General features: G+C 46.6%; 1 protein-coding gene across 4 annotated transcripts in view; it reads right to left on the bottom strand.

The window, feature by feature from the left end:
• Positions 1-26984, bottom strand: part of DDX4 (DEAD-box helicase 4) — a 1777277-nt gene that overhangs the window by 1297188 nt on the left and 453105 nt on the right. For all 4 annotated transcript variants that reach the window (XM_086960639.1, XM_086960640.1, XM_086960641.1 and 1 more), the window contains exon 7: positions 12256-12303. In XM_086960639.1, the coding sequence (XP_086816765.1) occupies positions 12256-12303 (48 nt within the window). The remainder of the gene's footprint in view (positions 1-12255; positions 12304-26984) is intronic.

The raw sequence follows: 26984 nt of genomic DNA, 5'->3' as shown, positions 1-26984 counted from the left end.
ACACTCACCCTTATTATGAGCAGAAGCATTGACAGTCTTATCTTAACAATACGTTAATTCAAATGCTGCATCACACCCACAATGCTACTAACATTACCGACTGTTGGGTATGCGGAATGATGCCAGCTCATCAGAAAGATGGAGAAACGCCTTTCATTCCTATGCCGTTTTTCACAATGGTTCTTGTAGGTCCTAGTTTGCGCTACTGTGGGCTTCTAAAGTTGCTAACTTTACTGAAGCTGATATAGGTGGACTGAATGCCCAATTAAACAAAGTATGTTACCCTGATGAGGAAGGAGATCGACAAGCTAAAGGAACTGTATGGGAAATCGAGTATCGTTGAGGAAATTACTCTACATGCTATGTTTTCTCGAATAATCGAACAACCAAAGGAAATGGACCTCCTGTTATAGCTGTTACCAGAGCTCGAGCAGACCTTTGTGTGAGCAGTATTGGCAGTATTCCTGTGGGGAAAAGTGACTGTACTAAAGTTTTAAATGTTACTGGAACGAACAATAGCTGTTTTTGGTGGTCACATAATACCTATTTTATTTGTGGAAGTAAAGGTTACCACCACCTACCTGTGTCCTTTTTGCTACCACCTGTGTTTTTGGTTCCTGCATTCTACCACAAAGACCATCAACTGTATAATTACATTTCTAAGAACCGAAAGCTGGAGGGGACAACTCTTTGCTACATCAAATTTGGGAAGTGAACGAGGCGTAATGATTTCGGTAGAGCCAGGGGTGCCGTTTAAACACAGGAGACATGTGTTGGACCCAGAGGGCCGATTTACAATTCTGTCCGGAGTTCTGGATGGACGAGAGGTCCGTCTTGTGAATGTATACACTCCCAATCTGGATTTTCCACACTTCTTTACTGGGGTAGCGACGGCTTCCACCCTATTTCTCACTACTGACAATCTTAGCAGGCGACTGCAACTGTGTGCTAGACAGGACATTGAACTGTGAACCCCCAAGGGCACATTCAAAACCCCATACGACTGTCGGCTGAGGGCATTGATGCAGACCCTTGGCTTACTAGATGTGTGGACGGAAAGGCACCCGAGTTATACGAATATTCACTTGTTATAAGCCTCCCATACTTGCCCAACCTTGTGCATGAGGTTCAGTACAGGTTCAATCCTAAGAGGAGCTCTATGTATAATCAATGCAGACTGTTCCACGCCATCCGTGCCCCAGCAATACAGGCGGGTCCCTATGCGCTAGCACTCCCTGAAATAGAACAGGCATTTGATTTGTGGGGGTATCTGTGACAGGTCTTGGACAGAATGGGCTTTGGGCCCAAGTTCATTTTGTGGTTCAAGTTACTGTACACCCGATCAAGAGCTAGGGTCCAGATGGGCAGCTCGTTTTATCATCCTTTTCATTACACCATGGAACAAGACCGGGTTCCCTTTGTCGCCATTTCTATTTGCGCTGGCGAAGGAGACGGTGGCAGCCCTGCTGCGACAGATTGGAATCAATCTGGGGGATTCCGGTGGGAGATACCACACATAAGAAGTCGGTCATAACCTGATGATGCTCTGGTGTACCTGTCCCAGTGTTTTTGGCAGCCCCATCAGAGTTTGCAGGGGCATATAGACTCAGTTAATGCCCATAAGGCTCATTTGTTGCCACTTGGAAGTCTGGCAGCAGTGGACCCCACAACGCACCCCATACTTGAACTGCCATGGAGTCTAGAGGGTGTATGTTATCTGAGGCACATCAGCAGTGGACCCCACAACGCACCCCATACTTGAACTGCCATGGAGTCTAGAGGGTGTATGTTATCTGAGGCACATCACTGTAAACGGGTTGTTCCTTCAATGGCCCTGCATTACACAGTCAGTATAGATCCCATTATTAAAGTTTGGTGACAAAGATTCTAAACACTGATTATTCAAAAATATATATACTTTATTTTTCTTTTTTCTTTTTGTATACTTTTTTACTTGAGAAATTATTTCATAAAAAGTTCATTTTTTTTAGAAGAAAAGAATATTTTTTCTAAATACATATAAACATTTATAACAAAATATTTTTAAATATATACAAAATTGGTAAACACACAAAATATATAAGAGAAAAACATCACCTGATATCTAACATACACTTCAAAATGCATACATACTCGCACCCATACCACAGTCAAACCACATCCACAAAGGAAAAGGGAGGAACTAGGTTATAGTTGGCAAGGACACAAATGCCAATTCTGGCGCCTCAAGATGCAATTGTAGGCCGCTGTACCAGGTCGACGTACGTTTCGGTGGGTCTAAGCCACCTTCCTCAGGACCTTTTTCATCACACTTAATTTATCAGATATCAGGGAATAAAAGACAGATATGTCCTATCACTTTAGGATCATATAAGTTGGTTCATCTAGAAGGATACGCAGTGCGCTCTGCACCAGTAAACAAAGTATAATTCAAGATCCGATTTAAATACTTCAGGACTCCAATGCTAGTGTGTAAAGGTTCCTTCTACATCCAAGTAGCTCTTATGTAGATTTTAGAAATTTATCAAATCTTAGAATGATCCAGCGTTCATGAGTTGGAAAGATGCTGCATACGTGAGTTGGGAGGGGGCTAAATGTAATTCTCAGTAATTTTTATTAGTGCTGTAAATAATTTCAATTTCGGGTCGGGCGCTGAAGTCTCAATGTACTCAGTTTTATGTCGTCACCAGTTCTCGCACAGCCGCGTCGATTCCCCTCACCACTGCAAGTAAACGCGATAAACGCCATGGCGTTTATCGCGTTTACTTAACCAACTATAACCTAGTTCCTCCCTTTTCCTTTGTGGATGTGGTTTGACTGTGGTATGGGTGCGAGTATGTATGCATTTTGAAGTGTATGTTAGATATCAGGTGATGTTTTTCTCTTATATATTTTGTGTGTTTACCAATTTTGTATATATTTAAAAATATTTTGTTATAAATGTTTATATGTATTTAGAAAAAATATTCTTTTCTTCTAAAAAAATGAACTTTTTATGAAATAATTTCTTACGTAAAAAAGTATACGAAAAGAAAAAAGAAAAATAAAGTATATATATTTTTGAATAATCAGTGTTTAGAATCTCTTTGTCACCAAACTTTAATAATGGGATGTATACTGACTGTGTAATGCAGGGCCATTGAAGGAACAACCCGTTTACAGTGATGTGTTTTCGTTCCCCTCTGTTCCTTGGCCACAACTTGTTTCTCTGAGGGGGTCCCATCTTACATGCTGTATGTTATCTGAGGATCAGGATTGCTCCTGAGAGTAATTATCGGACTACGCGCCTCGGTCCAGTTTTGGAGAGATTCCACCCTTACGCAAAGAGGGAGAACGAATATGCTACTTACCAGTATGCATCTGTTCTTGGCATGTAGGGCTGCTGACATTCATATCTGTGCATAGATCGCCGCCTAGTGTTGGGTCCGGATGAATGCACATTGTTGTCCTGGAAGAGTCTTCGAAGTATCACGAGATAGGTGGCTCCTCCCCTGGACTTCAGTGCGCATGGGCATCGACTCCATCCCCAGATTGTTTTTAGCCATTGTGGCAAAGATGGAGTGTAACACAGTGAGTGATGACCATGCTAAGAGTAATTCTGAGTGCTGCAGCCGCTACAGGCGCCGGGCGATATGAATGTCAGCAGCCCTACATGCCAAGAACAGATGCATGCTGGTAAGTAGCATATTCGGTTCGAGGCATGTGGGCTGCTGAATTCATATCTGTGCATAGAATACATAGCAGTCCCTCCATTAGCGGCGGCCGCCTGTGCCAGCTGCAGCAGTTTGAAAAAGTGTTTTTATAACAGCCTGCCCTACAGCTGCCTGCTGTTAGCAGTGCACATCTACACAGTAGTGTTTCGTAAATGTGTGTGTGTTAGACCATGTGGCTGCTCTACATATGTCTTCTAAAGGAATATTTCCAAGGAAAGCCATAGAGGCCGCCAACTTTCGGGTGGAGTGGGCCCGTGGGGGAACCGTTAAAGTGCACTTGGCTTTTTGATAGCAAATTTGAATGCACTTAACGATCCACCTGCTATACCTGCTTTGGAAATGGGTTTGCCTTTGTGTTGTGGCGAAAAGGCAACAAATAGTTGTTTTGTTTTCCGAAAATCTTTGGTCCTATCTATGTAGTACATTAGAGCTCTTTTGACGTCTAGTGTGTGGAGCATTCTTTACGCCACTGACTCAGGATTTTGGAAGAACACTGGCAGTTCTATAGTCTGATTGATATGGAACCATGAAACCACTTTAGGAAGAAATTTAGGGTAAGTGCGGAGTACCACCCTGTTGGAGTGAATCTGTATGAATGGCTCCTGGATAGTTAGTGCCTGGGGTTCACTAACTTGTTGCAGCGATGTGATTGCTATCAGGAAAGCCACTTTCCACGTCAAGAACTGAATCTCGCAGGAGTGCAGAGGCTCAAAAGGTGGCCCCATCATTCTGGTGAGGACCATATTTAGGTTTCATTCAGGAGCTGGTGGGTGTCGTGGAGGAATAACTCGTTTGAGTCCCTCCAGAAAGGCTTTAATGGCAGGCACTCTGAAAAGCGAGAGATGCTGCCTGTTTTGGAGATGAGCTGCTATGGCGGACAAATGTATACGAATGGAAGCATAGGACAGATTGCATTTGTATTGATGTAACAGATAACAAATGATGTCGTAAGTAGATGCGTCTAGCGGGTTGATGTTGTGGTCTGCACAATAAATGACAAACCTCTTCCATTTCGCCGCATAACATGATCTGGTAGTGGGCTTTCTTGCCTCTCTTATGATATCCATACAGGCAGAAGGCAAGTTGAGGTAGCCAAATTCTAAGACCTCAGGAGCCAGATCGCCAGGTTGAGCTGTTGCGGATCTGGATGCTGAATGTCGCCATAGCTCTGCGTCAAAAGCCTGGGTGTGAGGTGCAGCCTTTGATGCGGTACCACGGATAGTTCTAGAAACATGGTGTACCATGGTTGGCGTGCCCACGCCGGAGCAACCAGGATGAGTGTCATCAAGTGTTGCTTCAGCTTGCGTGCCACCAGCGGTATCAGAGGTGCAGGGGGAAAAGCGTACGCAAATATGCCTCACCAGTTCATCCATATCGCATTGCCCTGCGACTCTGGGTGTGGGAACCTGGCGGCAAAGCTTTGGCGTTTTCCTTTGTGGCGAACAGGTCTATCTCTTGATGACCTCACTGCTGAAAGTAGGGGTGGAGTACTGATGGGAGTATATCCCACTCGTGCATTTGGTGGCTGCGCCTGCTGAGCAGGTCCGCCATCTGATTGTCTTTGCCCGGGAGGTGTTCCGCCATGAGGAAGATGTTCCTCTGAATGGCCCACTTCCACATGCTCTGAGCCAGATGAGACCACTGTGGAGAGTGCGTACCTCCCTGCTTTTGTATGTAGTACATGGCCGTCATGTTGTCCGCCCGGATCAACACGACCTTGTTGCACAGATGTACTTTGAATGCTTTCATCGCCATGAAGATAGCCATCAGTTCTAGAAGGTTGATGTGCATCCTCTGTTGCTGCGCTGTCCATAGCCCCTGCACTGTGTAGTGGAGTACATGAGCTTCCCATCCCTGGAGAGAGGAGTCAGTCAAAATAATCTATGGCACAGGCTCCTGGAACGGTCGGCCCCTGCAAAAGTTTTGTGGATTCCACCAATGCAGAGAGTTGTATGCACGACCGGTCACCAACACTAGGTCTTTCAACTGTCTGTGAGCCTGATTCCACTGACTTGCTAAGCACTCCTGAAGCTGACGCATATGTAGCCTCGCGTGCGGGACTATGAAGATGCAGGAGGCCATCATGACTATCAACTGCATGAACACTCATGCCGGAAGAGAGTGTTGTGGTCTGAATTTTTGTATCAGCAATTGCATGCTGTTGATCCTCACCGAATTTGGCAGTGCTTTGGCTGCCAGAGTATCTATTGTCGCGCCCAGATACTGCCGTACGTGGGCGGGCTGAAGGTGGGACTTTGGATAATTAATTGAAAACCCCAGATCGTGAAGAAGGTGAATGGTGTGGGACATGTGGGCGGCACACTGCTTGGCCGACCTCGCCTGGATAAGCCAGTCGTCCAGATAAGGGTAGACATGAACGTTCTGTCTCCGTAGGTGTGCAGCCACTGTCGCAAGGCACTTTGTAAACACCCTGGGTGCCGTCACTCCGAAAGGGAGGAACTTGAATTGATAATGCGGATTCTGAATGGTGAACCCGAGGTTTTTTCTGTGTGACGGGTGTAGCGGAATATGGAAATATGCATCCTTCAGATCTAATGTTGCGAGGAAATCTCCCCGACTGAGTACAGGTAAAACCTGTTGCAATGCGAGCATGTGAAAGTGTTCTGATAGAATGTACTGGTTTAGGGGTCTGAGGTCCAGTATGGGTCTGAGGGAACCGTCCTTTTTTGGGATCAAGAAGTACAGCGAGTACACCCCTGTACCTCTTTCCTCCACCGGCACAAGCTCTATTGCTCCTTTTTGCAGCATGACAACTACCTTCTGCTGCAATAAGTGCAAATGCTCTGTGGACATAGGACGGTGTCTTGGGGGTATGTTGGGTGGAGTGGATGTTAACTCCAGACAATAACCGTACTGGATAAGCTGCCTCACCCACCTGTCTGTATTGATGGATTTCCAGACTGGCAGGAACTGTTATAGTCTCCCCCCGACCGGTGTGGTATGGTCGGGGGGGCAGTGACAAGGCGTCACTATTTGTTAGTGGCGGAGGATCGGGAGCTGTTTCCACAAACTCTGCCCTTGGCGCTGTTTCCACGGTAGCCACCTCTACTTTGTTTGGTGTAGGTGGTCTGCGCGCCTCCCTTACTGTATTGTGCTTGCTGGGACAGCTGGCCTCTGGAAACTCCTCTATTGTTTGAGCGACGAAAAGAACAACCCCTGAACTGCTGCGACTGTAGAGCCCCCATAGACTTTGCAGTCTGTGTTCTTTTTGATCTTTTCCAAGGTGGTGTCCACCTCTGGTCCAAATAAGTGATCAGGGTTTACAGGCTGATATAGTATGGTGGTTTGTATCTCTGGCTTGAAACCGGAGATTCTCAGCCAGGCATGTCGCCGTAACATCACACTTGTGTTAATCGCCCTGGCCGCGGTGTCTGCTGCGTCCAGTGCACACTTGATAGATGCATTTGAGATGAGCTTCCCCTCCTGTAAGAGCATCTCAGCTGCCTCCTTATATTCATCTGGCAAGTGTTGTAACAGGGTTTCAAGGGTATCGTAATGAGCCCTGTCATATCTGGCTATGAGTGCCTGAGTGTTGGAAATGCCCCAGATATTGGCCGCTTGAGCTGCCACCCTTTTCCCTGATGCTTCTAGCACTTTAGATTCTTTGTCAGGTGGAGGAGCATCACCCGTTGTTTGCGAGTTTGCCCTCTTCCGGGCATTGGAAACAACCAGAAAATCCAACGGCAACTGTCCCTTGATGTAGGTAGGGTCCCCAGGCGCCGGTTTGTACTTTTTCTCAATTCTGGGGTTCATCACCCTGGCCCTCGTGGTCTCTTTAAAAATGTCTCCAGCATGTTTTAAGACACCCTTTAGCATTGGCAGAGTCTTGACAGTTCTTTCTGAGGCTGAGAAGGTGTCAAACAAAACATCCAATTCAATAGGGTCAGCATGGAGCTGGACATCATGATTTTTGGCTGCCCTTTCAATAAGTGCATTAAACGCCGCCGAGTCTTATGTAGGCGAGGTTTTCACAGCGTACACATGACTGTCTCGGGCAGTGTGTGGATCTCCTGGGTCAGCAGCGTCTGCCCAGGGTTCATAGTGATCTTCAGGATCAGTGTCTATAGGATAGTTGTACTCCTCATTGTCACCTTCCCCGGTCTCCACATCCGAGTAATTGGGCGAGATATGAGCAGTGTCTTGGCCATGTGGTGATATAGGTTCGACAAGAAGGGGTGATGTAGTCTAATCCTTCTTTTTCAATGGAATTTTATATGACTCCATAGGCTGTTCCGGGGCGATATTTCGCTTGTATATAGAAAGTCTACCCGTGTCTGCGTCGATGAATTGTCTCAACTGTTCTTCAAGCGGAGGCTGTCGATGCTTCGTGACCACTTACCCAGTTGTGGGCTTCAGCCCCGTGAACACCTTCTTGGACGCTTCGACGGCCGTCTTAGGGGCAAAGGCCTTAGGTACCACTTTCGGCGGCAGCGTGAACTGGATGGGCGCCGACGATTTTTGAGGTTTAGTGGTAGGCTTCGTTGGTGGAGTATCCTTCGGTCCGACAGTCGAAGCCTTCTCTTTAATGCGTTTCAGTGATTCCGACACCTGCTTCGAAAAGGAGGCGGACGGCTGTGTCGACTCGATGGGTTCCTTCGAGCCCCCGCCAGGCGTGGACTCTAGGTTCGTACCGCTCTTAGCCTTGTCTGGTCAACGCGTAGGATCGAGAACCTTCTGAGCTCTGAGTTCTTTGTCTGTGTCGACGGCCTTCGGCGCCGATTTTTTCGGGTCTACGTCCTTGACCAGTTTTTTCGTTGTCCCAGTCTTCGGCTCGACACCCTTGAGCGACCTCACTGGGTCGATAACACCTTTTTGCTTCGTAGGTGCCAATAGTTCAGAGGACTTCGAGCCGACCAAAGAAATACGCACTTTTGGTTTTGATTTTGCCTCCAGTGCTTTCGGTTGCGTAGACACCGATGCTTTCTCTTTCGGTTTCGATCGGTCAACCAGTGGCTCGTTAGAAATGTCCGAAGCCGGGCCTTGAGGCGAGGCTGTAGAACCAAGTGTACGATCTCAGGTAAGGCCATGTGGCGATCCCTCGACCTGAGCCTTAATAAGTGTCTTGGTCTCGGCCCCCGTAACAACGGTCGGGCCTAGCTCCTCGCACGAGCTATCTTCCACAGCACCAAAGGCCCCATCGTCGTCTCCTACCTCGTCGACGTCGTCTTCATTATCGACCATTTCAATATCGGCATCGTAACTGGAGTCGATCTCCGATGCAGGATCAGACAGGTTCTCTCGAACTTCCTGCACGACTCCTTCATGCTCCTCCGTATCGAAAATGTTCACCGGGTCAGGTGCCATCTGCTGGGCCTCCTTGCGCGCCGAAGTCGAATCGTCTTCTTGGAGCGGAAACGAGAATAAGCCATACAGCTGGCTTCATCGTGATCCGGATACAGGCACTTGTTGCACACCAGGTGAACGTCGATGTGAGGATATTTTGAGTTAAAAACAGGACTTCTCTTGAACGGGCTCCGTTCCATGATGGTTCGTCGATAAGGCCTCTGGCATCGACCGGGCCTTCAGTGCCGAAAAGCCACGCGGCTCCTCTGGACGTCCGGCCCGAGAACTGAGCTGGAACAAGAACTGGGCACCGATCGCAATTCAATACCGACGATAACTAAAGGCCTTTTTGCCAAAAGGAAAGTTTATTGATTCCGAACTGGAGTTAACAAATATGCATCCGAACCCAATGGCGGAAAAAAAACAATCTGGGGATGGAGTAGATTCCCATGCACACTGTAGTCCAGGGGAGGAGCCACCTATCTCGTGATACTTCGAAGACTCTTCCAGGACAACAATGTGCAATCATCCGGACCCAACACTTGGCGGCGATCTATGCACAGATATGAATGTCAGCAGCCCTACATGCCTCGAACCGGCCAAGGTAAAAATGGTGGTGCTACCCAGATGCCTCTGCACACTACTGGGCGTGCTATGAGATTCCCCAACACTACTTTTGGGAACTGGCTAGTATGATAATAGAGCTACTATTGGTAACGAAACGGAAGAGAATAGGACTGGCTATATTAAAACAAACATGGCAACGGGGGGCCTCGAATATCCGAATATTGAACTGTATTACATGGCAGTCCACCTTCGAAATGCAGTCCATTGGTTCGAGGAGGAGGACAATTGGAAGAAGAGGTTGTTTGGAGACCCAAGCGGGAATTATTATCTTCCAGGGTTCCTCATGTATTGTGCATAGAACCCGAAGAAAGTATGCATTTTTGATCAGAACCTTATGCGCGATACATGTCGATTTGTGTATTTAAACCATTTGCGGACATAGCGAAAGTAATGTCAATACGGAAATGTAAAGAGGGTTGTGGTGTCTACCCTTCCCGATCAGACAGAAGCCCCCGATGTGGTGAGTCACATGCACAGATTCTGCATGTGGTGTGGATTTGTCCAGTTCTAGCATCCTCCTGGAGAGAGACACCGCAGAATCTAAAAGTGGCAACTGACTGGGAGATCGAGGACACCTCGCACAAAGTGTTACTAGGCTTACTCCCAACCCATGCAACAAAAAAAAATGTATGCTAGGCTTGGTGCTGACAAAGTGGCAGATAGCCATTAAATGGGTGAACGCTGAACCATCCAGTTATGAGGAATGGCTCTGAAATATGTCTGAGTGGTTACTGGCTGAGGAGGTCAGGATGAAACATCAAAGACAGGATGAACGACTGGAAGATGACCTGGTAGCGTGGAGGCAGATACTTATGTACTTGAATAGGGGTAAAACGGAGTCTGAGGACCATATTGAGGATGTATGACAAGGGGTTGATTTGAATGACATACATACAGGGTCACCTGGTCACAAAGGGTTATTGCATCCAGAAAGACTAGAAAAACCAATAAGCAAAGATATATATACACGATACAGAGCAGGGCTGTAACACTGCCACATCTCCTCCATTAATGGAAGTAAAAACTTCTAGCTGCAACAATACTTGAGCTGCAAGGGGTTGGGGGTAGGAGTTGAGGAAATGTAAAAAACAAAAAAAAAACTATTGATGACTTAACCGGACACTTCTTGTAAGATGTGCCACGAGTATAATGGCTCTAAAGTGTATTACATTGACTAACCAATAAAAACATTTTACCCGTAACCCATAAAATACTTGTGATACAAAACACAAACTACAACCCCAAATAAAAGTCTCCCCAACCAATACACATAAATACCACTAGAAAACATGTTTTGAGGGATACTTCTCATTGCAGATTCCTTACTTTGGAAAATTGCCCCATGCAAAAGACTCGAGCTGAACAATTTTGAGTGCTGCTCCAGCATGCAGCTAGATCGCATCAATTAAATACTAGCATTGCAAAGGATTAGGGACAATGTTGTAACTTCCACTTCCCCCCCCCATGGTTCTGCACTGCGTTGCTCGCTTCCATCCTTTCCATCCTCTTTCTCCTGTGTCACTCTGTCCCCCGGGGAGTTCACCAAGTCTCCTAGAGGAGTCATCAGTCCCACCAGGCCCCTTCTAAGCAGATGGTAACTGCGCTTTTATTAAATACCCTTCTTTATGTGTCACAGAAAGAAAAGCAGGATTATAATGAAGGCTCTTTCCATATCTTCATTTTTTTTATAGAAACAGAAGTCAATCTATTGAGAAGACTCCTTGTCTTTCACACAGTTCCCGTTTTTGTGGCATGTGACCTTTCATTATAATCCTTTTTTTATACGTCTAGAAACAATACAGTCAACATTCCTTGCCATAAGTCTTTCAGATTGCATACAAAGAAAACACATTTGTAATGAAGGCAAAGGTAGCATTGAAAATAGTGCAACAAAAAATGTGCATATTTGTCCGGATCGAATATATGAATGCTGTATTAACATGCATTGTCCCATTATTCCAAGACCAAATGCCTCTGCCAAATATTTTGCTGTAAATTGCATTATGTATTTCCCACAAACCTTAGATGTTCTCAAATTCAACCATCCATGTCTTTAAAACCTGCCTCGCTACCTAATGAAATTGATCACTTAATTTATGAACAGCAGATATTCTCAGGCAACAGGAGAAATACTGAGGGCTAACTCAGTTTGACATTCATTTAATAGATTCCAATTTGTAGTGTGTGCTATCCACTGCTTTTAAATTAATTTTAAACAACCTGAAGTGGATAAAATTAGTTGTAGGCAGTCACTCCACTGCAGATTGAAAAAAATAATGTTCCAGTAAAAGATAAACAGTGGAGTGGTGATTGGTCAGAAGGGCTACATTCACCATTTGAGTTACCTGATGCATCCTTACCTAGCTCGAGGCGAGGATGCAGTTTGGAGAGGGCTAAGATTTGTATCATAATAGTCGGGTAAGTGGACTAGGTGGCACCGCACCGGGGGGGGGGGGTTGGATGTATATTTTTATCCATATCTTGGTCAACGTTGCACTACCAGATATTGTCTTGGGTAACCTTTGTTCTACCAGTTCACTAGCTACATAGAAAGAAGCAAAACTAAAGACCAAAACTGTTCTTCTACACTGTATACTGCAACTATCCTTACCTTTTGCATTTTCTGATCCAGAATCTTCATTTCTGCCTTTGAATCCACCTGTTTAAACACGTCATTAATTTACAGACAGATTAACGATTTTTATAAAACTATTTGAATATTAATTTAATGAAAAACAAATACATCAAATTAAAATATACTCATTAACCATTAAGTAGTAACATGTTTATTTACCACTTTAGGTCACTTCTGAAAGCAGCAAATAACCGGCAACACCACAATTACCCATTTACAGGCCTAAAACTGCACAATCTTAACATTCAGGCTCATTATCTTATTCAAAATAAGAAAATAAGCTAATTACTTGTACTGTAGTTCTCCAGTATTGGAATCTTTCATAGATTCACATGCTTGAATCATCCATTGTCGTTAAAATAGTATTTTCTGTTTTTCGAATCACTGGTGCGTACACATAGCACTGTACTGAGGAGTAAAGGTGAGCTTCCCTGGGGAGGTGGGAGGGTCGCATGCCAACCTAAGAAAGATTCCAATACTGGAAAACTACAGTTACGTAACATTTTCTCAATCCAGAATTGAAACTTTCATTGATTGACGTTAGAATCAGAATAGAGAGCAGTAAAAGAGAACATTTTCTGTAAATACAACACATCTTCTAGTGAAATAGGTAATACACATGAGCATATTAACAGTTACCAAGATGTGCATAAGAATCAAGGGGATGACGGGAAGAAAGGAATGGTTCCCCTTTATTGAAAAAGATGCTATAAAATCACTTGACCCACTGCTGCATCTTTGAGGACCTTTGAATCTAAGCAGTAATGTTACGTGAAGGTGTGTGCACTCTTCCAGATTGCTGCTCTGCAGATATCGGAGTGACACACCCGCAAACAACACAATGGAAGTGGTCATGGCTCTTGTGAAATAAGCAGGCACCTCTAAGTTTAAAGGCCGACAACCTTGTGATGACTGTGCAGAATGGTGTTAGGTTTCCATTTAGAGATGCTCCGTTTTGTTTAAGGTAAACCCTTTCTTGATGCGCTGTAGGTTAAAAAAGTCGGTTGGTTTTGTGAAAACTCCTAGATCTGTCCAAATAGAACTGTAAGCACTTCTTGATATCCAGAGAGTGTAGTGCTCATTCAGCTGATGTTGGAGGGTTTAGAAAACACGACTTAAGAATCACAGGCTCATTAAGATGAAAGCTTGATGGGACTTTAGGAATGAACTTTGGGTTTTGCCTAAAATAATCCTGTTGTCTCTAAACTGGAGAAAGGGCTCCTGGATGGTGAAAGCATGAAGTTCTCTAACTCCTCTTGCTGAAGTTAGGGCGAGGAGAAGAGATACCTTACAGGAGAGAAATTTAATAGCCACTTTATTGGTTTGCTTGAATGGATCTTTCATTAAACTGTGAAAGTACAGTGTTGAGCTGCCAAAGCAGAGGAGGATGACTCAGCGGTGGAAATGTTCTGAATAATCCTTTGAGGAATTGCTGAATGAGTCTCGCAGACCATAGTGATGGTGTTTTTGGTGCTCTCCTAAAGCAAGAAATGGATGCCAGGTGCACTTTAATGGAAGCATGATCAAAGCCTGCTGGAGCAAGGTGTAGAAGGTAATCGAAAATCTCTCTAGCACCATATGCAAAACTTTTCCACTTTAAACAGTATGTTTTGTTAGTACTATCTTCCCTTGCTCTGGCTAGTATGTGTAGGAAGGTACCTCCTGACTATGGTTGCCCCCAACTTTTTGCCCTGTGTTTTAGCTGTTTTTTGACATAGTCGACCTGGGATCCTGCCAATCAGGACCCCAGGCCTACTGCTCTCGCTTTAAAATGGATTCCATGTACCCTAGGTGCATTTCCAATTGGTACTGGGCCACCCTGTCAGACCCTGTAACTCAGGGCATGGGTGTACCCAGGGCTGCCAGGGGCTGAAGCATGTATTGTGCCACCCCTGGCTGGCCTCCTAAATTTGACACAACTGGCTGCTTGACAGCTGGGGCAAAGTCGTGTAATCACCCTTTGCTGTAGGTGTAGTATACCTATACCTAACCCTAAAATGGACACACGGATTCCTATCAGTCACTCCTATGGCAGGCCTTGACAATCCTGAAGGCAGAGTGCTTGGAATCGTGTGAGATGGTGCTCTGGCATGAGCTGAGCCTGTCTGCAGCTTGCGGAACCAAGTCCTAATAGCTGTTCCATGATATCGCATACCATATACTCTTAAGTGCATTATAATCCTCGCGGTTAAATGCTATCTTTGGTATTGCTTTATCAAAACATGTCGAGTAAGGTGTCATACGAATTGGAATACTAACCCCTCGCCAATTCTGGCGACGGGGTTAGCATTCCACCCTTCTAGAGGGACACGGCATGTATGTAACTGTGAACCCCGGTTAAAGTTAACTGAAGCCTCAGCTCCACAAAATGGATGCTGCCACCACAGACACGAGTCTGACCCCCTGCAGCTGGGAGTCCTTCCAGCGAGGGGAGCCTGGACAAAGGGTTTCCTGTCCGGGGCGGTGCTAGCACCGTCCCAGACATGGTTTTGTGTATCCTGGGTAGGCAGGGCTTTACAGGAAGGTGACTGCTGAGTGGCACCCCGGTGCTCACTACGCATAGGCCGGTCTGAACCAGTTCCAGGGGCACACCAGCCCCTGGCCTGGGGAAGTCCGGCATGGCTGAGGGGTGTAACCACCCCCCACCTAGTCCCACCCATAGGCAGGACCTAGTCACCGGGTCAGCCCCCTTTTTTTGTATAAAGATGGGAGCGGGCCCCCTGTTCAAATTAGATCATCTTTGGAATCAAGACACGACTTTCTGCGAAAGGACTTCACGATTTCTTCATCAAGATTCTCCCTTGTGGCTAAGGAGTAGTCACCCTGCATCAAGCGGGCACCATCCTAAAGAACACTGCGGTCTGCTGCAAGTCCTTCATCACGAATCCGACGACCCAGCTCGACGAGACCCGGCTTCCCTGGCACCTCTGACCTCTACTCACCTCTACAGCCAAGCTGAGAACCGTGAGTGCGACGAGACCTCGAGGGACCGACGATCGCCAAGACTGCACGACATCTTTACTGCAAGCCCACCGTGTCCTCCACGGGTGAGTGCTTTGGGGTCCGAGAAGCCCCGACCCTGCACAGCTCCAGCACCCAAGATCAGCCTCCCTGCATCTCCACGATCTGCGTGGGGCCCTTCTGCTGTTTGCTGTGCACCGCGTTGTTTGGCTAATAGCCGGCTGTCTTGTGGCCTTCTGAACGACGCCCGACGACATCACTGCTGCTGGTCTGGTTGCTCCAGACTGGCCCTTGCTTCCTTCTTGAAGAGAGGCACCCCGGACCCTCCTGGTCCACTCCAGACACCATTTTAGGTCCACCGCGTGGGCTTGAATTTGCCAAGGCTTTGTTGCCCAATCCTGGGTCCAGCGACGCCGACAGCTTCTATCTTCGTGGGACAGCTCGATCCTCCTTCCTGGTCGCCGACAACGCCTCCTGGTCCGTGAGATCTCCGAGCCCAGCGTCACCCACACGCCTTGTCGAGGTGGCTACCATCTGGTGCCCTCCTGGTGCCCACTGACTACTGGCTAGTAGTCTCGAACTTGGTCCCCTCTGCTTTCAGGTGTCATCTTCCATCGATCCAGGCTTGGATCCACCGAACTTTCTTCACTGGTCGCCTGCCAGCAACTTCTTTCTTCCAGGCTCCTGGTCCGTCAACGAGGATTCCCGACGTCTTTGGAGTCCTATGCAGCTGCAGCCCCTGGGCTAGGTAACTTCGGCATTTCGGTGCCCCAGCATAGCCTCACTATCCAAGGGTCAGAATCTACTTTCGTTTTCTCCCTACCAGGTCGGGTTCGCCCGAGAACACTAACTTTGCAATTTCTAGCTACCATAGACTTTGTCCCGCATCTCGCGTGAGCGTGCACACACTGCACCCGAGTCCCCTGGGTCTCCTAGAAGTAATCTAATGATTCTATAGTCAAGTCTTAGCGATTCCAAAGCCTATTAGTACTGTGCTTACCTGCTAGTAATTTCGCATTCCACTTTTCAAGTATATGGTTTTCCGTGCCCCTCGGGCATTTGTATATACTGTGCTAATTTAAGTATTTTTGTAAGAGTTTTGGTTTGTGCTTAGTACCCTGTCCTCATAAAGAGTACAGGGCTGTTGTGATCTTTAATAAATAACTGTTTATTTTCATAACACTTGTGTGGTGTCCTTTCACTTGGTGTTCAAGGGGTATATGTGGTATAACAGCTGGCTTAACACGCCCTCTCGAGTCTTTAGCCTTAGACTGCTCGTATCCACGCTACTAGGATAGCTGGTCTATAAGGTTGACTTACAACCAATCATCAATAAGGGTTGCTGGACTGATACATAGTGTTCACTAGAATAGTGACCACTGCATATCAGGCCACCTTCTCACAGTATGTCCCTGCAATTCAATGTAATGTTTATATGTCCAAATTCGTGGAACTCAGGAGCCAGGGTAATAACTGAAGAGATTTGGGATCTCGATATAGAACATGACCCTGGCTCATTGTCAGAGATGGAATACGTTTGTGTCAAATGTGATGCTCCTGTGAAAGGATAAGCTCCTTGAGGCTAGGAGCTTTAAGCATCATCTTGCAGGGCTTGGCCTTTATCTTCCTGAGAACGTTTGGGAATAGAGGGTTCGGGGGAAGGTGTAGGCAAAGATTCCGGACCCTGCAATTGGAAATGCGTAACCCCCAGACCCTGGTTGAGGATGCCAGCTCTTGAAGAAAAGGCATTTTGTGTTGTGGGGTGTCGCAAAGCGATCCAGATAGTTTGCCCCACTGGAGTAAGACCTGACCCTTCGTTGTGTTGATCCAACTCCCACTTCTGACAAGAAGTTTTTAGTCTGCTCCAAGTGTCTGCTATGGCGTTCTGGTTGCCAGGTACGTATTCTGCAGTCAGATGTATTGTATGATGGATCATTTCCTGATTAGTTGAACTTTCTGGGACAGCAGGTGAGATTTTGTGCCAACTTGCTGGTTGATGCAAGTCATTGTGGTTGAATTTTCTGTCCGTATGAGCACCGAAGACTTCTGAGTTCTGGGAAGGAAAGCTTGTAAAGCAAGATGCACTGCCCTTAACTAGAGTAGATTGACGTGGAGACCACGAATGAAAGGTGGCCATTTGCCTCTGACTTGGCTATTCCCCACCTTTCTAGGGAAACGTCTATTGTATTCGCAGGCCAACTCACAGACTTGCATGTTGTGCCCACCAGATTAGGTATTTGATCATAGGTGGACCTTCATAATGTCGAAGGTTCCTGTAACTTGTGCCCAATGAATGTACAGTCCCTCTTAAAGTGGGTGCATCCAAAGAACACAGTATGGGATTAGATGGATGCAGGATGACATACGCATTAGAGATTTGTAGAGGTGAACAGAAACTGACTTTTTGTACTAGACTTGCTTAAGTCATCAGCTTTCATGGTCTCGCGGTTGTAAGATGTGATCTGTTTAGCGCTGTGCCCTCAAAACTCCTAGGAACGTTCCGTTGGTGTCGGGATTCAGAGTGAGGCCTAGCCCGTTGAATAGATACATGCAGGCCATGGTGGACGTCTACGCAGTTTGGTTGCAAGGAGCCTTGACCAACCAGTCGCCAAGATAAGGGAAGACTTGATGTTTTTGTTGTCTAAGGAAGGCCGCTGTAGGTGCTAAGAACATTGTAGAGATGAGGGGGCAGACTTGAGAGCAAAGGGTAGCATCCAAAACAGATAGTGGCTGCCAGCTACTGAGAACCTGAGAAATGTCCTGTGTTTTAAATGGATGGGGCATGGAAATGGGAGTCATGAAGTTCTAGAGATGACATGTAGTCTCTTTTGTTGAGGAGTTGCAATCTTGTAATGTAACCATGCAGGATGACTGTTTTTGAGGTATTTGTTGAGATTTCTAAAATCCAGAATTGGTCTCGACTGCATTGAATTCTTGTGTATTAAGAAGAAATGGGAGTAGAAACCTTTTCCTCTCTGTGATCGGGGAAACTCTTTCTATAGCATCCTTCTGGAGTATGGTTTTGACCTCCCACTTGAGAACGTGTAGATGTTTTTGGATGGAAGGTTGAGGTGGAGTTGGGGGGCAGTGTTTCAATGAATTCCAATGTGTGTTCAAATCAAATCAGACCTAAAATCCTTTGGTCGGTTGTTATCTGTTTCCAGTGCTGCAGATGATTGGCTATTCACTCTGCCACCCTGGTTAGGAAAGGGAGGGGGTAGCCGGTGCCTGGAAGTTGTCATTCGGTAGCTGGTTTCTTTACCTCGTCGTCCGGAATTCCTCTTGAAGCAGGTCTGCTATAGGCTGCAGATTGTGGTCTTTGTTGGTACTGGGATCAAAACAAAATGTTTGGTTTGTGGAAGAATATGTGGGATAGCTGTACTGTTGGTATCCCACTCTAGAAGATGGTTGTCCTCTTCCTCGAGCGCAACAAAATGGCAGCTTTCTATTGCAAGGTCCCAAACAACTTGGCTGTGTCCATTGTTTTTTTTTTATTTAAAGGTTTATTGAATATTTGACACATCAATACATTTGCAATTCAATAACGGATATTCAGTGGAATATCTCAGCAATAATCCAGGTACATATATATCATAACATACATCTAGAAATATCTCTAGCAACCCGTCCATGCCCCCCGGGGTGTAATGAAGTGTGGCAAGCCCAGTCTCACCATTCCGCATCGGTCAGTCGCTATCGTCCGATACCTGCTCAAGTGGGGCAGGGGGTTCGCAGATGTCACCTCAATAGTGACTCCACTTACCTCAAATCCGTGTACATTTCTTAGGGCATCCTCTGTGTATGTATACAGAGTTGTCTGTCACCATTGTTTGGTCCATGTCGCGACACCATTGCCGTGGCGTCGGGAGTTGCTCCGAACCCCAGCGCTGTGCTATGTTGCGATTGGCGAGTGTCATTCCCAAAGCCACCCAGTCTTGGTCTGCATGATTCAGGTCTGTGGGCTCCCAGATATTTAGTAGGCAGCATTTTGGAGTGAGTGGGATGACTACATTGGTGACCTAGGGAACCGTGCGCACCACCGAGGTCCAGTAAGAGGCGAAACGTAGACGGACCTCAAGTGTGTGCCAATAAGTACCCTCTGCACAGCACTTTCGGAGGCAAAGTGGAGTGTGCGCCTTACCTATCTTGTGAAGCAGGGTCCTTGTGTAGTAATTTCGTTGTAGATTTTTGATTGGAGTAATCAAAGGGTGGAGGGTATCGCCTTCTCCATCGGAGACATCAGGGCAGTCTGCTAGTTCTCATCTAGGTTGCCGATCTCCGCCTCTCATTTCCCCAAGGACTACTGTTGGGTTGTTTATAATTTTCCGATACGTCAATGAGATAGCTTTTGTTTGGAGGTGAACTGTGAGAAGCCTGTTCTCTAATGGGGAGGACTCTGGTAGCTTTGTGTCCGGTGTGATTGCTGCCTTTATGGCAGGTCTTATTTGGGCATATCTATAGCGTTCGGTGTGTGCTACTTTATAAGTGTCCTGTAGTTGAGCGAGCGGTATGACCCCATTTCTGCCACAGGTCTCCTACTCTGAGATCCCGATTAGGTCCCATTGCTGGAATCCCTTTGTTTTTCTCAGCCTCCCAAGTTTCTGAACGTCCCACAGAGGTGTCGCCTGTGTGAGAGCCCCCCCCCAACCCCCCCCCCCCCCCCAACTCTAGCCGCCCACCCCATCGCCCTATGTGTCTCATGCCAGATTTGTAGTGTATGGGCCGTGGGGCCCGTGTAATGTAGTTTCTTGGTGTGGTTGTAAAGGGCTCCCATTTCTGCAACTAGGAGGTGCCGATCCATACGGAATGCGGGATCGTCTTGTGGCGCATGTAGCCACAGATTTATTGCCTTGAGTTGAGACGCCCTGTAATAAGTATGTATATGTGGGGAGAGCAATTCCTCCATCGTACCATCCCCTAACTAGTTTTGTCCCAGAGGAGTTTGGTTACCTTGGCATTTATCAAAGTAAAAAAGGAAGGGGAGATGTGGAAGGGGGTATTTTGTGGGACGTACATAAATCTGGGCAATGTCGTCATTTTGAAGAGCGTAGCTCTGCCCAGTAATGTAAGAAGGAGAGAACGCCAGTGCTTCACATCGCGGCGGAAGCTGGCCAGCGGTTTCATGAGATTTTCTTCTAGGAAGTGTGGCGCCTGGGGGGTTATATATATGCTGAGGTACACAAAACCCCGTTCCGCTATCTAGTCACAATTACGTGGCAGTTTGAGAGGGGGGGCCATGGAGGATGAAAAACAATGACTGACCAGTTAATGGTGTAGCCAGAGGCTCTGCCATAGGCCGCACAGATGTCAAGGAGACAGTTCAGCGATCCGGCGGGAGACGTCATATAGAGTAAAATGTCATCCACAAACAAAGATATGCGGTCCTCCCATCCCATCGCCCACTTGAGTCCCCTGATAACAGGGTCTTGGCTGATCCACGCCGCAAGCGGTTCAAGTACTATAGGGAACAAGAGAGGGGAGAGCGGGCATCCCTGTCTTGTACCTTTGCTCAGAGGGAAGTTCTCTGAAGTGCGACCAATGGCCACGACATGCGCCATGGGTTTGGTGTAGAGAAGACGTACCCAGGCACAGAACTTGGGGCCAAATCCCATGTGCCGGAGCACTGCAAAAAGGAAGGGCCATTCCACCATGTCGAACGCCATGCAGGCATCCAATGAGAGGAGGACCGCATCCTGCGCAATTGTGGGACTGCGAGCTATGACTCCCTGAAGTCTACGAAGGTTCAGGGTCGTGTTACGGTGGGGTATGAATCCCGACTGATCTGGATCGATTAAGGTAGTGAGATATGGCTGGAGACTCAGCGCCAGCGCCTTGGTGAAATTTTTTGCCTCAGCATTAATAAGGGAGATTGGTCTGTAGGAGGCACATTCTTGCAGTAATTTTCCGGTCTTGTGAATTGTGACTATTGTGACTAGACGCTGGTCCTCTGGGATCTTGCCCTTTTCTGGACTGTCTTGATACATATTGAGTAGATGGGGCGTAAGGTGTGTTGCCATTTTTTTTTATAAAGTTCTGCCAGGTATGCCATTTGGGCCCAGTGCTTTCCCAGGTTGGAGCGCTGCAATGGCAGATGCTAGTTCGTCCTAGTTAGCTCGGCTTCAAGCGCAGAGACAGCATTGTCTGGTAAGGTGGGCATGTGAATATCTTTTAGGAACGCATGGTTATCTTCTAGTGTGTTAGTGGCTGTCGACCTGCATACTTTCTTATAATAAGAGGTGAGTGAGTCCACTATTTCCTGCGGGTACCCAGTTAACTCTCCGTTCTCCCTAGGGAGCAGAGCTATCTACCTACCAGCTCGATCCTTTTTGGCTAGCAGGCCAGTAGCTTATCTGCCTTATCCCCTGCTACATAAATAGTGTGTCTTGTAGCCGTGAGTTTTGCCTTCGCCACCTCCCATGCAAACGTTTTATATTCCTGCTGCACCAGACTCAGCGCATGTAGGGAATCAACTGTCAAGTCTAGTGCATGTTTTGCCTTTGCGTATGGCACCTCCCGCACAAGATCTTCCATTTGCTGTCTCTAATTTCTTGTGCCCAGCTATCAATTAAGTCACCTGTCCGCGCAGCACTTTTTTACAGGCTTCCCAGAGTGTTACTGGGGAGGACACGGATTGCGCATTTTCGGTTAAATTGTGTTTTGTAGTTGCACAGAGTCTCTTGCTTATCGTAGGGTTTTGGAGATATCCCGGGTGCATTGGGAACACACTTGTTGTATAATATTCGGAGAGGAGAGCGCCATGTATAGTGGCGAGTGGTCAGATATTGGGCGGGGTAGGTGTTGGATCTCCGCTACCTGATCCAGCCCCACCGCCAGCATGAATATGTAATCAATCCTGGTGAGGCTATTCTGTACGCCCGAGTGAAATGTGTATTCCTTATCATTTAGGTGGGTAAGTTCTCCACACGTCTATTATACCCATGGCTTGAGTAAATTCCGTCAACTTGACATGAGCGTGATGGGAGTCCCTAGGAGGTTGTTTGTCGAGAGACATCCATCACCGCATTGAAATCTCCCTCCATGATAGTGTGGTCTCCAATATTGGGGTATTTTCCATAGATTCACATGCTTGAATAAGAGTAGTTAGCAGTGAAACCAAGATAATGCCCCTTTTGCATCTGTCCCGTAGGCTACAAAAAGTTGATCAGTTTTACGGATACTAGCCGTCCTTTGAAGATCAAATTAAAGAATGTAGTGTCCTTTAGGCCGATGTTAGAGAATTAGGGACAAACATTTTTCAAATGACCGGCTCATTAAGACGGAAATCAGATGGCACTTTGGGGATAAAGATCGGACTGGTGAGGAGCAAGACCTAGTCCTTGGTGAATTGAAGTAAAGACGGTTTAGTAGTAAAAGCCTGTATGTCACTGACTCGGTGGGAAGTGAGAGCCAACAGCTGCGTAGTCTTCCAAGAAATGAATTTGAGATCAACCTTATGTATTGGCTAAAATGGAGGCTTCAGAAGTTGGGCCAATTCAATGTTTAAATCCCAAGGAGTAGGCGGGCAACAAATTGAGGGAAACATCCAAAATAATCCCTTGAAGAACTGCTGAATTACTCTGGAGGAGTAAAGAGAGGTGGAACCATCCTGTCGAAATCTTGAAATTGCTGCCAGAAAAAGTTTAAGAGTAAAATGCGAGAGGCCTGATTTTGCTAGATGTAAAAAGAAAGGCAAGTTGGTCTGGTGTAGAATGAACGAGGTGTACTCTAGCAGCTTCACACCAAAGACAGAACCGTTTCCATTTGAGTTTGTAGGTTTTCACAGTGAAGGCTGCCCTAGCCTTAGCAAGAACTTCCCAGCAGTCTGAAGGAATGTTTAAGTTGGCAAACTCATAGTGCTCAGGCGCCAGGCAGCTAAACGAAGAGATGCTGGATCGGGAATGCAAACCTGTCCCTGATCCATTGTCAGAAGATCTGGATTTGGCCGGATCAGAATCAGGTCGCACTGCGACAGGAGCAGGAGATCTGTAAACCAGATTTGTCGTGGCCACCTGGGAGTTATTACAAGCATGTGGCAAGGTTCCCTCCTCATTTTCCGAAGCACCCTGTGGACCAGAGGAATTGGCGGAAAAGCGTAGGCATATATTTTTGACCAGTACATAAAAAAAAAGCATTCCCGCACGACTCTGGTTGGGGGAAGCCAACTTGCGTAGAATAGGCATTTGAGGTTAAGATTGATTGCGAACAGATCCAGATTTGGGGGGCCCATAAACGAAAGATGAGATCCAGTGTGAGTTGATGTAATTCCCACTCATGGCTGGAAGAGGTTGACCTGCTCAGAGAGTCCGCTAGAATGTTGGACGTTCCCGGAACATGTACTGCCGTCCGAGTGATTTGATGCTGGATTGCCCAATCCCAGATATGTTGAGCCTGAAGGGATAGCAAAATGGACTGTGAGCCCCCTTGTTTGTTTATATAGTGCATGCATGTTGTGTTTACGTCCAGATCAACACCGAAGCTCACTGAATGATGGTGCAAAAAGCCTTTAGCGCCAGAAAAATGGCTAGTAACTCCAGAAGGTTGATGTGCCAGGACCTTTAGTGGGTATCCCAAGTTCCTTTGACTGTGAGGCCCTGAGGGTGAGCTCCCCACCCTTCGAGAGATGCGTCGGCTGTGAGAGTGAAACTTGGGGTGTCCCCCAGAAATGACCGACCTGAAGAGACGTTTGTTTCGAGACTCCACCATAACAGAGCCGTTTTCGTCTGAGATGAGACCTTGATCATATAGTTGAAGGATCCTAAAACTTGAGCCCATTGTTTGTCGAGTTCCTCCTGGATGTGTCATTTTCATACGGCAGTGAGGGGCTAGGGGAATGCAAGAGGACAACATCCCTAGCAAAGACTTCAACAGTCAAACAGAAACTGCCTTTCTTGACCGGAGGAAGGTCACTAGGTTGCAAAGTCGTTGACGTTTTTCGTGTGACACAAAGGCTTTTGCCAGTTTGGTGTCTACTATGGCCCCCAAGAACGTCCTGAGTTGAGCGGGAACAAATTGAGACTTTTCCAGGTTGAAGGTAAGGCCCAGAGAATGGAAGAGGGACCTGCAAAGAAGGGTGAGTCAGGATGCCAGTTCGAACGACTGTGCTTTTAGAAGGCAGTCGTCGAGATAGGCAAATATTTGTACTCCTTGTAGACGAAGATAAGCTTCCATCAGTGCCAGAACCTTGGTAAACACTTGGGGCGCAGAACAAAGGCCAAATGGAAGGACCGTGAATTGGAAATCGCTCAATCCACTCTGAATCGGAGGAATTTTCTGTGCCAGGATCGGGACATGAAAACCGACATCTTGAAGGCCCAGTGTGGTCATGTACTCTTACAGGAACAGTAAAGGAAGCACTTCCTGAAGAGACAACATTCAAAATGTTTGCTTTTTGAGGTATTTGTTTAGGGAGCGTAGGTCCAGAATGGGGCACCATTCTACCGACTATCTGTATAAGGAAGGACCTTGAATAGAATCTTCTGCCCCTTTGTAGTTTCGGAACCACTTCGATCGCGCCTTTTCTCAACACGATTGTGAGTTGAACTAAAAGTTCCTTCAGTTGGGCAGGAGGAGGAGTTCTGTGCGGAGAATTGGGAGGGATTTTTACAAACTCTAAAGTGTGCCCCCTGTGCACAATATCCAGAACCCTTGATCGGTAGTAATCTCTGACCATTTGGAGAAGCAGGAGATTCGACCTCCAACCTTTGTGTGGGTGGTAGGTATCAAGGGTGGCAGATGGAAAAAGTCATTGTTTCTTAGAGGAATCTCTTCCTCTATAAGAGGATTTACCTCGGTACTGTTTGTAAGAGGCACCCGGCGGTTGTCTGTACGACTGTTGATTCTGGGAGGAGTAACTGTGGTAAGTTGGCCTGGCATATGCTGTCAATTATTCTAGTGGGCACCTTGCACCAGTACAAACAACCTTATTAATGGTAGGTTTAAGACAACTTTTACAGAAAGCTATCCTAGTGGTAGCTGTGGAGAGCAGCCTTCAGGCTTAGTCTTGAAGGAATGTAAAGCAGCTCGTTTTACCAGTCTATAATCTCATGAATGATTAAATGAAAGGAGAACCACACCAGTTATACATATAAAATGTATGTATTTTTTTTAATATTTCAAATCGTTTTTATTAGGAAAACAAAGAAACAAAAGAAACAATAACGGGTAATTATAAATGATACAGAATGACATAAATGAATGGAAATGAACACCAAAGAGCATTAAAGGATACATCATTGGTTCATGAAATAAGCATAATACAAAATAAGCAATACAATAAAAAATAAGCAATACAGTACAAACTAAGGATGCATATCAAAGTCCAAGGGTGATGTCAGATTCACAAATGTTACATGGGCACTGATTGGTATACATCTATCTAGGTCCCCTAGAACCAGGGTCACAGTCACACACAAGGCCAACCAATTAGTCATCAAGTCGTATGAGTGCCAATAGGTGTAGAGTGTTTTTTTTTTTTTTTTTTTTTTAGGGGGGGGTCGAATGAAAAGGAAGAAGCATCAAGGGATTTCCAAAGCTTCTTATGTGAGGCACGCCAAGGGGAGGAATGCAGAGCTGGGTTGTCTGCTCCTCTGATGCAGGATACCCATTCCTGCAACATCTTGAAAGATACTTCTGAAGCGCTCTTCCACTTACATAAGATTACCTGGCAAACGTTTACGACTGCCAATTATTAGATTCACTGCTCACCTTGGCGTGTAAGGTAATCGTATGTATTTATTCTAAACACACATCTCTACTCTCTTTAGGAGGCTGTCATTTCGTGTCAGGTTTCGTCCTCGTTTCCTATGGGGAGCTGCAAAGAAGTGCTGCAGGCGACCAGATGAAGAGTGTCCGGATGGATCCAAGGGTGGATCGAAGATCTGAAGAACCTGAAAGCAGAGGGGACAGAGTCTGGGTCACTTGCCAGTGACCAGGGAGGCAACAAGAAGATGCCAGCCGATGTCGGGTGATTTCAGGTGATGTAGGTGAAGCTGGACTCCTCTGCCACACGGACCAGGAGGCGACGACAACAACAACCAGGAGCTGGAATCGAGCTGTCCCGCGGCGAGTGCTGCAGCGTCGGTATCCAGATTGGATCCAACAAGCCTTGGCAACAGCAACCCACGCAGAATGCAAAGATTGGCTTCGGTGCAGACCAGCAAGGTCTGAGGTACTCTCCCTTTGGAGGGTAGTCAGGGCACGTCTTGAGCAACCAGGAAAGCCCAAGAAACAAACGAGATTCCTTCGTGGGGACCCACCAGTCGACAGACCAGGGATCGCAAAGGGGCCTCGAGCAGGAAGTGGGCCCGCGCAACACTAGTGTAGGCCCACAAGCTTCGGTGCAAAAGGTGCTCAGGGCTTAGACTACAAGTAGCTCAATGCACAACTTCGGGAAAACTCGGGAAGTCAATGCACTAGAAAATGTGCTGGATGTCCAGGAGTTCCGGTACCACTTCTCCCGTGATGGCTACAGGTCTCAGCTTTGCTGGGGACTCATGTTGGCCTCGGAGATGTCTGGAAATCTGTGTCTTGTGTCGCAAATTCCTCCGGATCCGGCGGGAGCCTCGAAAATGCAGACCAGCAAGATGCTTCTTTGGTGCCTGTTTGAACAGGGGAGTCACTCCTTGACTCCAAAGGAGATTTCTTCAGTCTTCTAGTCAAAATAGATTGCAACATATATCTTGGAACTTCGACAGAGTTTCGTCCAGGTTAATCTAAAGTCCTAGGGACTGGGTTCCTATACTTAC

The sequence above is a fragment of the Lissotriton vulgaris genome, chromosome 3_1, assembly GCF_964263255.1.
Source record: "Lissotriton vulgaris chromosome 3_1, aLisVul1.2, whole genome shotgun sequence".
Lineage (NCBI taxonomy): Eukaryota > Metazoa > Chordata > Amphibia > Caudata > Salamandridae > Lissotriton > Lissotriton vulgaris.
The sequence above is the reverse complement of the archived record's forward strand: the minus strand, read 5'-3'. Positions and strand labels throughout refer to the sequence as shown.